Here is a 14,722-nt window from a genome sequence, read left to right as displayed (position 1 = left end):
TTAGTTCATGTTTCATTCACTTCCTGTGATTTCCAGAACAGCAGTCAAGGCAGTGACTATGTGGTAATCCCTGGCAATGTGATTTTTATCTCATGTCACAAATCAGTATGCCAGGAACCCACTCGGCCACAACATGAAAGGAAATTTGCAGATTCTTTCTTGGGCAACCCTCCAACTTCCTCCCATGCAAGTGTATTGTACATGAACAAAGGAATCCTCTTGTTATAAAAAGTTTCATGTTTTTGGAAACCATATGCTTACAAACATATTGCATGACTTTGGAAACAGTTGATAAAACACTCGATTAACTAATAATATTCAGCTAAAATTTATCTACAGTATCAGAATAATTTTGCAAGTAATTTATTAGAATTGCAATACAGCTTGCACTCAAATTTTAAACTAAGAAAGAAACCTATTTTTTGAGCTGTTTAACAGATTTAGATTCAAAACACAAACTTGAAGTTCAAAAAACATTTCAAGTTTACAAAACAAATGTTGAATTAAAACTCTCATATTCCCGGTTATAAAAGTTTATAGATACAAAAGAAAACATACACCCTTAAAAAAATGACAGAAAACGTCAAATAAAAATTTCCATTTATTGCTAATCTAAAGTCAGATTCTGCAGTAAATACGGAGTGCCACTCACTTCAGACAATGAATAATTGTCTTAATGGACGTGACTTTCTGCAGATTTGAGTACAACAGATCAAGGCCCCCCTCGTCATCTTAAAATAGCAGTTTGGAACAAATATAACAGTACAATGCAACTTTATTTTACTGCAATCCAAGAAATAACCTTGATTGAAAGAAAATGAAAATTTAGTGTTATTGAATCCAAATCGTATTACTGATACGATGTCTTAATCTACAATGAAAATATCCTCCAATGCAGCAGTCTCCCTTAATTACAATTGCTCAACCACAAGTAGTTAATGGGCAGCTACAATCCAACAATTAGAAACAATTATATTCTTTATTAAATGAACATAAAAATATATAAAATATATTTTCTAGGTTTGCCATTTAGCTATTTTGAACTTCCTGGTCAGAATTTAGTTTGGAAAAGGCCTAAATTTTGGATTCTCTGCTTTCACTTGAATGAAGAGCATAATCTAGAAATAAAATATTTTAACTTGTGCTGGAAACTCAAAATGAGACTAAGTAGAAAGAATAGCAAAGTAGGTAAAAAGAAAACATCATAGGACAAAATGTGACAGATAAGTTGAGAAATCTGTTAAAACATTCAGGGATTTAGTGAGTCATTGGGGCACAAAGGAGGCTATTTATCCCAAAGTCCATACTGGCTCTTTGTAGAGAAACCCACTGATCTCATTCTCCTGCTCTATCCTCGTAGCCCTGCCAATTGTATTTCCCTCAAGTGCCCATCCAATTTTCTTCCGAATTCATTGATTGTCTTTGCTTCCACGAACCTCATAGGCAGAATGCCGGATCATTACCACTTGCGGTTATAAAAAAGCTCTTCCTCACATCTCCCCTTTTATTGCTTGCCCAAAACTTTAATCTGTGCCTCCTAATGTTTATATGGTCAGCTAATGAGGAAAGCTTTTCTAAAAACAATGTTGAAAACACACAAAGACACTCAACTTTTTTTTTTTAAAAGGTAAACACAATAACTTTGAGCAAACATCAAGTGATCAAGCCTTACATGATTGAACATCTCGGAAAATGTCCAACCAGAGTTGACAATTTTAGCATAAGAATGCAGAATTAGGATGGCCATGAAGGGATTTAAAGATATGGATCAGGATTTTTAATTTAATGCTTGAGAGACAAGTAGCCATTGTAGGTGCGCAATGGGGCTGAGGGGAGGAGAGGGCCAGCAGGAGCAATATGTGCAGCAAAGATTTGCATAAGTTGCAATTCATGGAAGATAGGAAGGAATCAAGAAACTATTTGCAGTAGTTGAATCGTGAGGTAACAAGGGCACATAAAAATGTACCAGCAACATAACGATAAGGTAGAAATGAAGGCAAGCAATATTGTGAAGGTACAAAGAAACATTTTTAGCAATGGATATGATGTGGAGTTTAAAGTTCAACTAAGGGTCAAAGATATTGCCAAGATTAAAAATGGTTTTACTCAACCCGAGTATGCACCCTGGAATGGGAAGAACAATGGAAATAAGTGGAGCTGTGGTGGCGGACAAAGGGACAGTGGCATTAGTCATTCTAATATTGATCTCAAGGAAGATGTGATTCATCAAGATTTTCTGATGGGCATGCAGATGTCAAACTTACAGATTCCAAATAATCTTAAAATGCTGAATGTTTCTGAAGTTCTGACGGAACTAGATGTGCACATTATAACAGGAAAAAATTCCTAAACACAAATCAATTAAATTCCGAGTGATCTCAGGTCTCATTTACTTATGGCAGTGAATCTTTTTGGTCTTAAAGGGGCAGGCAGGTTTCCATACAGCACCAATTTAATTATTCACTGCGAGAAACACAATGGAAAATCTAATGGCAATGATGAGGCTTTTTATAGTATCACTTGTACACTAATTTCTGAAACATTACTAGCGTGACAATATTCTAATCTGAATGATCAAGAGAGATATTTTGTTCAAACGGCTAGCCTTCTGTTGGATTATTGCTGAATTTATTTTCGTTAGTGCACAATCTTTCTTTTAAGTTTAATTTCTGTCCTCTTACAGGATCAGAATCGGTACACGAATTTGATCATTGACGCCCAAAGGCTCTGCAATTGTGTACTTTGGACCACTGTTAGAAGGTAGATCATCATTGATCATCGTAGAATTTACAGTACAGAAGGAGGCCATTCGGCCCATGGAGTCTGAACCGGCTCTTGGAAAGAGCACCCCACTTAAGTCTACACCTCGACCCTATCCCCGTAAACCAGTAATCCCACCTAACCAAAGGACAATTTAAATCGCCAATCCACCTAACCTGCACATCTTTGGACTGTGGGAGGAAACGGGAGCACCCGGAGGAAACCCACGCAGACATGGGGAGAACGTGCAGACTCCGCACAGGCAGTGACCCAAGCCGGGAATCAAACCTGGGACCCTGGAGCTGTGAAGCAACTGTGCTAACCACTGTGCTACCATGCTGCCCCGGTACACAAGAGCAGCCGAGTAATAATTCACCTGGTGACTTTATCTACCCAACTGAAATTAGAGACTCGGCATGGTGGAAATATCAAAACTAAACCTTCCTATTTAGCCATATTTTAAATTGCATAAATGCCACTGATAAATAGCTAATATTTGGGATACTAAAGCAGGTAAAGTACCTGTGTTGATTAGCTGGATAGCAGTGGTGATGTAGCGTTTGCTCAATCTTCCTACCTAGTAGAAGCTCTTAAGGTTATTGATCCTGAGAAATAAATGCACCGAGTTGAATTCAACAGGGTAGAACATTAGACATTAAGGAAATCACAGTTCTGAATATTCTCACATTCACAATTATCAAAATGAATCAATTTTGTTAAGCATGTGCAATTAAGTTGGTATCCAATTCTGCGGCCACCAACCAGAGACTGATAAATTGGAGTGTACAGCTTTGGAAAGGCATGACACATGGACCAAGCCTAAGGAATGTACTAGCATTTTTCGAGGTGTTAAGCTGCCCTTTTATTTTATGTGAAAAAGTTACCCATTCAGAGTAATTCAACATGGCATTATAAAGTTAATGAAACTCTTAAACAACATTTATGCTCTAACTGTAACATTGCTTCAAAGATAAAACACTTGATTCAAAAAATTACATTTATAAGATTGTTATGTTTTGGAACTGTGTCTTTAATTTAGGATAAAATGAAGCAGGTCATGTGACCTATTCTGAAGTCTGCTCGACAATAGCCCTCGGTGATGTGGCTGTTAAAGATTAAAGGGAGGCACTAGTTGTTCACTAGAAAGCAGGTGTAAGATATTCACACTTGGTGGCAGCACTGTAGCACAAGTGATTAGCACGGTGGCTTGACAGCGCCAGCGTCCCAGGTTCGATTCCCTGCTGGATCACGGTCTGTGCGTAGTCTGTACGTTCTCCCAGTATCTGCGTGGGTTTCCTCCGGGTGCTCCGGTTTCCTCCCACAGTCCAAAGACATGCAGGTTAGGTGGATTGGCCATGATAAATTGCCCTTAGTGACTAAAAATGGTTGGTGGGGTATTGGGTTACAGGGATAGGGTGGAAGTGAGGGCTTAACTGGTTCGGTGCAGACTCGATGGGCCGAATGGCCTCCATCTGCCCTGTAAGTTCTATTTCTAAGACTATTGTAGTAGCATCAGTGTTTACAGTGGTTAGGCTGCTGGTCTCCAGGAAAGTATCATAGAATCCCTACAATGCAGAAGGAGGCCATTTGGCACATCAAGTCTACACTGACCCTCCAACCCTAACTAGGACCACTCCACCGCCCTTTTCCTGTAACCCCATAAACCCACCTAACCTTTGGACACAAACCCACCTAACCCACACAGACACAGGGAGAACATGAAAACTCGACACAGTCACCCAAGATTGGAATTGAACCCAGTCCACAGCGCTGAGGCAGAAGTGCTAAACACTGTGCCTCCCTCAAGTGTTAAGAATGTTGGGTTCAGATTGTTATGCTTTAAACTTCCCATTTACATCTAAAATAAAGAGAATTGGGGTCTTGAGCATAACTAATCAGCATTTCTACCTGGATACAAAGCCCATGTGATTCACAATGCCAGAGGGATGGGCTTTGAGGGGAAAGGGTTTGTAAGATATCCCTGAAAACTCACAGACGCAGGCAGTCTGCCAGGATCTAGGAGAGGAAACAGCTAGAGGCCAAGTCTCTTTCGCTCACCATACAGGAATGTGGATGGAACTCACGCTCAGACTGAAAAGACCAAATTCATGCGGATTTAAAATAGGCTGGAAGATTCACCTAGCTTGCGCTCGAGGGAGAATCACCAGTAAAAACCCTCACTGTGAGTGGCAAGTTCTGGGGGCAAAAGTTATTAGGTAGGGAATGGAGAAGGTATGGAAGTAAACCCTCACAGCTAAGAATCACTTTGGACTGGGTCCGAGTAAATAAAATAGCTATTTCAGGGACAGTGTAAAATATACCTGTGAAAGGGTTACTCAGTTGTGTTAAAAGTAAAAGGGAGGAAAGTTTTGTATGTGGTTTAAAGTATAAGCAACCTACAACAATAATTAGCCAATAGTGCTTTTTGTTTGTTAGAGTAAAAGTCTTAAAACTTGATATATTATCATTTCATCCTTTTTGCTATTAACTGGAAGTTCAAATGTATTTTTAAAAGTTACTGGTCACTACAGGATTGTAACAAACTGTAGTGTAAATCTGGAATTAGGACCCAATCTGATACTAGAACAAGGCAGAATATCACTATGGTCAGAGGTGGGTCAGTCTGATTTTCGATTTACACTGAACCTTTATAAATTAGTGTGAAGTAAAACTATGTCACATCAACTCTACTGATGTACTATAATTGTAGCACCAGAATAACAGGTCTTTGTAAATTCCAGTCTTCTCAACATTGTAAATGTATTGGGCCATATTTTGCCATTACAATGGGGTAAATTGGATAGCAACCTCTTACATACATATATGCACAGTTAAACATGTGTATTTGCAATTAGAGATACCCTGCTCCTCCACAAGATGCACTGTTGCAGTCCTCACCGATAGACTTGGAATGGCACCTGTGCTCACTGTTCTTTCCCATTTCTTATACCCCATTCCCTACTATAAAATACCATGACATGAACATTTAAATGCTGGAACTCATTGGTAACTCAGCAAAGCATTGGAATTTCTATGTATTTTGAACAGCAAATCTCAATATCAGGAAGAAAAATGGAAAGGTGACACTTTCTATTGTTTGTCTGGAACTTATGATATCTAAAACAAAATCAGTGTTTCCTTCTACCTCTCTCTCCCTCCTTTTGGATAATATTGCAGCAATTCAGAAGCCTAGCAAAAAAATGGCAGCTGTTGATTAAGATCATTTTCTTTTTGCCTACAGAAAGAGGAATCTTGACTTGCTGAAGGTCATTCACTGGTGCTTTAGCATCACTTTCTTTTTTAAAATGTTTCCAATTAAGGGGCAATTTAGCATAGCCAATCCACCTACCCTGCACATTTTTAGGTTGTGGGGGTGACACAGGAGAACGTACAAACTCCTCATGGACAGTGACCCGGGGCCGGGATCGAACTTGGGTCCTCGGTGCCATGAGACAGCAGGGCTAACCACTGCACCACCGTGCCGCCATTTAACATCACTTTCAACTTTCCAGCTACAGGATTGGTCAGAATCTGTTAGTCATATTATTATGATCTATATATATATATTTTTTTAAATGGTCAATACATAGAATGGATTCAAAGTATATATGCAATCAGATTTTAAAAAATCAATTCAATTACCATATACCTGATTTAGAACCAATGTAAAACATATGTACTATAAAATTTGTAGGATGAAATACTTGAGCTACAGAGCACAAATTAGGGGACTTATATTAAAATACTTAAGCGTTCAATTAAGTTCCGTATATTTTGCATACTACTAAACAATCCAGCACATTTTAGCTTTGTATTTTCACCTGCAGCCTATTTTATCTAAATTGGTACTGGGTTATAAATAAACAGTGGCAATACATAGATACTATCCATTCTGCATAACACATTACTCAAATTGATGCAACATTTAAGCGTAGATTTGGATATTTCAAAACTATGTGAGGAAACTGCATTAACAATTCAATTTTAAATTTCTAGAAATGTACAAAATACATACATTAGCATGCAGTCCAAGAGCAGTGTCTTCAAATGCAACCCATTTGGGGGGGAAAAAAATGAAGTTCTTCTCACATTAACAGCTGTGAAGGTTTGCGATAGAAGCGAGTTCTCGCAGCAGTTGCCAGTACTTAAAGAGTCCTGCATTGATAATTTTCAGTCCTGCATAATCCTGCTTGAAAGTGTGAAGAACAGAATTATTAACTGGTTGTATTTGCATAACAGGAAGTTAGATTAGCCTTTGAAGGTAAACGGTAAAGGATCATTTCTGGCACTGAGTCACAAATAGATCACACACTTCATCGGGACAATTGCAACAGTTTAATGAAGGAGTATATGTCGTACGATACCTTCCCCAAAAGCTATATCCAAGTCCATTGGTAAATCAACGGTTTTCTCATTTTTTTCAATAAAGGGGTTAAAAAATTACAAATCATTAAGAAAAAATAAAGAGCTCAAGTTTTACATACGGAGTGCCTGTCTCACCCTGTTTCATATGTCCAAATTCATAATTACGGGACAACACTACTGGGTGACACGTGTGTTTGCACATGCAGCTTTCACCTCTGGAATTTGTTATCTATCCCAACCTTTTGGAATGTACCTGTTGTCAACTGGCAGTAACTTAATTATGTGAACTGCACAAATCTAACATGATACATCATCGCATTGGTGTGCTTGCGTGAAGGATTTAAACTATTATCACAGTTTCTGTTCCAAGTTATAATATTTTTAAGACTGACAACTAGCAACTGGAATAACATTTGAAGAATTTCTATAAAACTTTGGTTAAATACATGATTGCAAGAGATTTTTGATGAGTACCCCATAAAAATTACATTTACGAACATACGAATTAGGAGGAGTAGTCCATTTGGCCTCTCAAACCTGCTCCACCATTCAGTAAGATTGTGGTTGATCTGATCATGGCCCAAACTCTTACCCTACCCCCAATTGACTCCCTTGTTAGTCAAGAATCTAAGACTATCTACCTCTGTTGGATGCCCCATATCTTCTTCTTTCTATAATAGTCGCATGTCCTTCTCAAGGACTCCATTAATTCTAGCACAGCTCCAGATTTCCTCTCTAGGCATCCGGTTATAAGCCTTCACTAGAGTAATGAATACAATCTTCATGTTATATTTGCCTTCCTGATATTTTTCCATCACTGTCTGAAAACAAAAATGGTAGTGCTTCTCGACATGAATCTGAATTGATCTTCATGGATTTTCTCTGACATCACCAACAAACAAATATTAACTGATCATCAATCTGATTATCGTTTATAGGATCTTACTGTGCATAAAATAACTACAGCATTGAGATAATTAGAAATTGGAACTAAACTTCAAATTAATTAATTTTAGTTTTGAGATGACTAAAAGTAGCCTCGCTACTTCCTGCAATTTATTTTGCAAAAAGCAAATCTTAAATCTTTACAGTTAAAAAATAGTGTACGTATTTCATTAATGATCTGTAAGAAGGAAGTGAGGGTATTGCTGCTAAGTTTGCAGATGATACATAGTTATGTAGAGGGACAGGTAGTACTGAGGAAGCAGGGAGGCTGTAGAAGGGCTTGGACAGGCTAGGAGAGGGGCAAAGAAGTGGCAGATGGAATACAATGTGGAAAAAGTGTGAAGTTATGCAAATTGGTAGGAAGAATAGAGGCACAGAATATTTTCTAAATGGGAAAAGGCGCCAGAAATCAGAAGCGCAAAGGGACATAGGAGTCCAAGTTCAGGATTCTCTTAAGGATAACGTGCAGGTTCTGTTGGCAGTTAGGAAGGCAAATGCAAATTGAAACAATTTTTGTCACAGGTCACACAGCTATCATTAAATTTACAGGTCTTTAAAATGAACTTCAAGGGTCTTTAAACTATTACCCCTGGTCAGGGTAACCTGAACAAGGGAAACAATCGTAAAATTAAAGCAAAGCTATTTAGGAGAGAAATCAGCAAGCGGGGTAGTGAAAATCTAGAATCCTCTCCCGACAGGCTGTGAATACTGGGCCAGTTGTAATTCTCAGTACTGAGATTGGTAGTTTTTGTAGGTAAGAGTATCAAAGGATATTGAGCATAGGTGTGTAAATGGAGTTGAGGTACAGATTAGCTGTGATCGAAATGACTGGAGGAGCAGGCTCAAGGGACTACAACATGTTCCCACTTACTGCACCTACTTCTGCAAACAGAAATTTCAGAGCAGAATACAGAATCATTTTACTGAAACCATTCAGCAAATGTTGGACGCATTTAAATTAGGAAACTTCACTTCAAAATTTTAATCCCATGTTTTAAACATATCTATTTGTTTTACAAGTGCACATCTCCAGTCAGGCTTTGCAATGTTGGGCAGGAATCGGCGGGGCGGGCAGAAACGGCACAGTGGAGTGGCGGGAATCACTCCGGCGTCGGGCCACCCCAAAGGTGTGGAATCCTTTGGCGCCGCGCCAGCCGGGGCCGAAGGGACTCCGCCGGCCGGCGCGGGTCCACGCATGCGCGGGAGCGTCAGCGTCTGGTGTCATCTCCGCGCATGCGCACATGGAGTCACTTCCGCACCGGGAATGGCGGATGACCACGGCCTCCGGTGCGGAAGGAATAGAGTGCCCCCATGGCACAGGCCCGCCCGCGGATCGGTGGGCCCTGACCGCGGGCCAGGCCACCGTGGGGGCACATCCCGGGGCCAGATCCCCCCGTGACTTCCCAATAACCCCGGAGGCCGCCTGCGCCGCCAGGTCCCGCCGGTAAGGGACCAACTCCAATTTACAGCGGCGGGACCGGCTACAGGGGGGCGGGACCTCAGCTTATTGCGGGCCGGAGAATTCTTGGCCCGGGGGGCCCATTGAGTCGCGCCGGACCCCGCCATTCTCTGAAGCGGGCCGCGCAACTCACCTTCTCTCCAAAAGGAAAACATCTGCACACTATCACTATCTGTTCAGAAAGTAATTCTGCTGTGAGAGGAGATTCACAAGTTATAACACAACTACAGTAACGAAGCAGTGAGTTATTTAAAATTTCTTAACTATGGAAATCACAGCAAGAGATTACAACTTCAATGAAGCTCCTACCAACTTACCTATCAGACAATAACCCACTGGCCTTTCTAAAATATACACACCAGAAGATTTTTCTAAATCCTGTCTCTTAACAGAGTAAAATTTAAAATCATCTGTTCAGCTACCCACCAGACTATCAGAGGCCGGGGTGACAACCAAAGATGCGCTTAGAGATCCTGTGGAAGTCCTGACATGTGGACCTATGTGGAAATTGCCTGGGAGGTTTCACCTTTTTTTTTAATAAACATTTTATTGAGGTATTTTTGGTATAGTAACAACCAAATAAACAATATACATGAAACCATAAACATAGTGCAAAAGCCATGTACCTCTCGTACAGGTCCCTCCCTTAATGCACCCCCCCCCCCCCTTTGCTGACGATTAAGTTCCCGCAAAGAAGTCGACGAACGGTTGCCACCTCCGGGAGAACCCTAACAGTGAGCCTCTCAAGGCGAACTTGATTTTCTCCAAACAGGGAAAGCTAGCCATGTCCAATAGTCAGCTCTCCGACTTCGGGGGCTTTGAATCCCTCCATGCTAATAGTATCTGTCTCCAGGCTACCAGGGAAGCAAAGGCCAGAACGTCTGCCTCTTTCTCCTCCTGGATTCCTGGGTCTTCTGACACCCCGAAAATCGCCACCTCTGGACTCAGCGCCACCCTTGTTTTTAACACCATGGACATGACGTCCGCAAACCCCTGCCAAAATCCCCTAAGCTTTGGACATGTCCAAAACATGTGGACATGGTTCGCCGGTCCTCCCGCACATTTTGCGCACCTGTCCTCCAACCCCAAAGAATCTGCTCACCCGGGCCACTGTCATGTGAGTCCGGTAAACAACCTTAAATTGTATCAGGCTGAGCCTGGCACATGTTGCGGACGTGTTGACTCTACTCAATGCATCTGCCCACAGACCATCCTCTATCTCACCTCCCAGCACCTCCTCCCACTTGCGCTTCAGCTCCTCGGTCTGCGTCTCCTCCGACCCCATAAGCTCCTTATAAATGTCCGAGATGCTCCCTTTTTTTACCCACCCTCTGGAAATTACCCTGTCCTGAATCCCTCTTAGCAGTAGGAGCAGGAAGGTTTACGAAGGAAGTCCCGCACCTGCAGACACCTGAACTCATTTCCCCTCGCGAACCCAAACTTTTCCTCCAACGCCCTCATACTCGGAAAGCTCCCCTCTGTGAACATATCTCCCATCCTCTCAATCCCCGCTCTCCACCATAACCGGAAGCCCCCGTCCATACTCCCCGGGGCAAACCAGTGATTATCACAGATTGGGGCCCAGACCGATGCTCCCACTGTTTCCACATGCCGCCTCCACTGGCCCCAAACTCTCAGGGCCGCCACCACCACGGAGCACCGTGCTGGCGGGAACGGCAGAAGCGCAGTTACCAACGCCCCCAAACTGGTGCTCTTACATGAAGCCACCTCCATACGCACCCATGCCGACCCCTCCCCCCACCACCCACTTCCTGATCATGGCTATATTAGCCGCCCAGTAATAGTTGCTCAAATTTGACAGCGCCAGCCCACCCTCTCCCCGACTCCGCTCAAGTATTACCTTCCTTACCCGGGGGGTCTTGCCCGCCCAGACGAAGCCCGTGATCACTCTGTTGACCCGCTTAAAAAAGGACCACGGAATAAAGATCGGGGGACGCTGAAATACAAATAGGAATCTCGGGAGGACAGTCATCTTCACCGTTTGCACCCTCCCAGCCAGAGACAACGGAAGCGCATCCCATCTCCGAAAATCGTCCTTCATTTGGTCCACCAGCCGGGCCAGATTCAATTTATGCAGCCGGTCCCATTCCCGTGCCATTTGGATGCCTCGGTACCTAAAGCTTCCCTCCACTAACCTAAACAGCAGCTCTCCCAGTCGCCTCTCCTGTCCCCTCGCCTGGACCACAAACATCTCACTCTTTCCCATATTAAGCTTATACCCCGAAAACCGGCCAAATTCCCCTAGAGTCCTCATGATTTCTTCCATCCCCTCTATTAGGTCCGAAACATACAGAAGCAGGTCATCTGCATAGAGCGAAACCCTGTGCTCCACCCTCCCCCGGACCAGTCCTCTCCAGCCCCTCGAGGCTCTCCGAGCAATTGCCAACGGTTCTATAGCCAGCGCAAACAACAGTGGAGGGAGGGGGCATCCCTGTCTCATCGGTGCGGTCTAAAATAGTCCAATGTTGTTCTATTCGTCCGTACACTTGCCACAGGAGCCTGACCCTGTCAATAAAGCCCCGCCCAAATCCGAACCGTCCCAGTATCTCCCACAGTTAGTCCTATTCTACCCGATCAAAAGCCTTTTCTGCATCCATTGCGATCACTACCTCCACCTCCATACCTTCCGGGGGCATCATGATCACATTTAACAGCCTTCTTACATTGGCCACCAACTGCCTGCCCTTAAAAAACCCCGTCTGGTCCTCCCCAATAAAGTCCGGAACACGATCCTCAATCCTGGAGGACAAGATTTTGGCCAGCAACTTGGCATCTACATTCAACAGGGAGATCGGCCTGTAGGACCCACACAGCTCCGGGTTCTTGTCCCGCATAAGAATCAGCGAAATCATTACCTGTGACATCGTCAGGGGCAACACCCCTCTTTCCCTTGCCTCATTGAACATCCTCAACAACACCAGCCCCAATATCCCCAAGAACGTTTTATAAAACTCCACTGGGTACCCGCGTACCCCGGACCTTACCAACCTGCATGGCCTTCAAGCCCTCCACTATCTATCTCTTCCAGCCCGATTGGGGCCACCAGCCCTTCTAACCGCTCCCCGTTTACCTTTGGGAAATTCAGCCCCTCCAAGAAGTGCCTCAACACTTCCGGCCCCGTAGGGGGTTCCGACCTGTACAGCCTTCTGTAGAAGTCCCTAAACGCCCCTACTGAATCACCAACCAGGTTCCCGTCTCCATCCTTTACTTTCCCTATCTCCCTAGCTGCCTCCCTCTTCCTAAGCTGCTGTGCAAGCATTCTGCTGGCCTTCTCTCCATGTTCATAGATCGCCCCCCCTCGCCTTTCTCAGCTGCTCCACCACCCTCCCTGTGGTCAGCAAGCTAAACTCCACCTGTAACCTCCACCGTTCCCTTAAAAGCCCTGCCTCTGGGGTCTCCGGTTACCTCCTATCAATCTGTCGTATCTCCTTTACCAGTCGGTCCGTTTCTGCCCTGTCCACCTTCTCCCTATGGGCTCGGATCGAGATCAGCTCCCCCCTGACCACCGCCTTCAGTGCTTCCCACACCACCGCTACTGAAATTTCCCCCGTGTCACTGACCTGCAGGTAGCTCTGAAGACATTTCCTCAGCCGCTCGCACACCCCTTCATCCGCCAAAAGTCCCACATCCAACCTCCAGTGCGAGCACTGGTTACTGTCTTTACTAACCTGCAGGTCAACCCAGTGCGGAGCATGGTCTGAGATTGTAATCACCGAGTACCCAGTGTCCTCCACCCCAGCCAGCAAGGCCCTGCTCAAAATAAAGAAATCAATCCGGGAATACACTTTATGCACGTGTGAGTAAAAGGAGAACTCCTTCACCCTTGGCTGCCCAAATCTCCATGGATTCACCGCCCCCCCCCCCATCTGCTCCATGAACCCTTTTAGTTCCTTTGCCATTGCTGGCAGCCTGCCCGTGCTCGAGCTTGACTGGTCCAAGCCAGGTTCCATGACTGTGTTGAAGTCCCCTCCCATGACCAACCTGTGCGAGTCCAGGTCTGGTGTCTTCCCCAGCATCCTCTTTATAAACTCCACATCATCCAAATTTGATGCATAGACATTTACTAATACCACCTGCACCCCTTCTAGCTTCCCACTGACCATAATGTACCGACCTCCCACGTCCGAGACTGTTCTACCCGCCTCAAACACTACCCGCTTATTGATCAAGATTGCGACCCCTGTAATCTTTGAATCTAGTCCCGAGTGAAAGACCTGACTGACCCAGCCTTTCCTCAGTCTAACATGGTCCGTTACTCTAACGTGCGTCTCCTGCAACATTACCACGTCCGCCTTCAATCCCCTAAAATGCGCGAACACACGTGCCCTTTTGACCGGCCCATTTAACCCTCGAACATTCCAGGTGATCAGCCTAGTTGGGGGGCTCATTGCACCCCCCCCCCCCCCCGCCGATCAGCCATCCCCTTTTTTATGCCCGCCTCCAGCCCGTGCTCCGTGCCTCCATCGGTCCATCCCCAGGCAGCCCCCGCCCCCAACCTCCTCTCTGTCTCTTAGCCCAAGTCCCTCCCTCGTCAGCAGAACATTCGCCCCCCCTCCCCCATCTAGTAACAACACCCTGTAACCCAACCCCTTTACTAAACCAAACCTATGCACACCCCCCACTACGCTTCCGAGAGCTAGCTAGCTTGGTGCCCCCCCATCCCCGGCGCCAGATAGTCTCCCACCTACTGTTCCCTCCCCACCGCTCATACAAACTCCAACATCAAACAAGCCCCACAAAATTGCCGAACAGAAAAACACCAAGATCAAAACAGCACACCTCCATCCCGCAACAGTACAAATGAAAACCTTAACTCACTCAGCTCTACCGCTGGTTCCAAATCAATGCAAACGGCATCACAAACATCTTCCATGAAACGCAAAACTAGAAACCTTTTACAAAAACAGAGAAACAAAAAGAAAAAACAAAAACATGAACGTTGCAGCCAAGTTCAAAAGTTCTCAATCCATCACCAGCCCTTTCCTTTTTGCAAAGTCCAACGCGTCCTCGGGCGACTCAAAATAGAAGTGCTGATCCTCATGCATGACCCAGAGACGGGCTGGGTATAACAGTCCAAACTTCACCTTTTTCTTAAAAAGGATCGACCTGATCTGGTTGAAGCCTGCTCTCCTCCTGGCCACCTCTACACTCAGGTTCTGGTAAATCGGCAGA

At 44.2% G+C, this 14,722-nt stretch overlaps 1 protein-coding gene across 5 annotated transcripts in view; it reads right to left on the bottom strand.

The window, feature by feature from the left end:
- Window positions 1-583: 583 nt before the first annotated feature.
- The window catches only part of aopep (aminopeptidase O (putative)), a 480,514-nt gene continuing 466,375 nt past the window's right edge, over window positions 584-14,722 (bottom strand). For 4 of the 5 annotated variants that reach the window (XM_072516725.1, XM_072516724.1, XM_072516722.1 and 1 more), the window contains one exon: window positions 584-6,949. In XM_072516725.1, the coding sequence (XP_072372826.1) occupies window positions 6,851-6,949 (99 nt within the window). In that variant the 3' untranslated portion in view covers window positions 584-6,850. The remainder of the gene's footprint in view (window positions 6,950-14,722) is intronic. The other variant, XM_072516723.1, reaches the window with a different exon arrangement.

Source organism: Scyliorhinus torazame, chromosome 9, assembly GCF_047496885.1.
Source record: "Scyliorhinus torazame isolate Kashiwa2021f chromosome 9, sScyTor2.1, whole genome shotgun sequence".
Lineage (NCBI taxonomy): Eukaryota > Metazoa > Chordata > Chondrichthyes > Carcharhiniformes > Scyliorhinidae > Scyliorhinus > Scyliorhinus torazame.
This window is presented reverse-complemented; position numbering and strand designations above follow the sequence as displayed.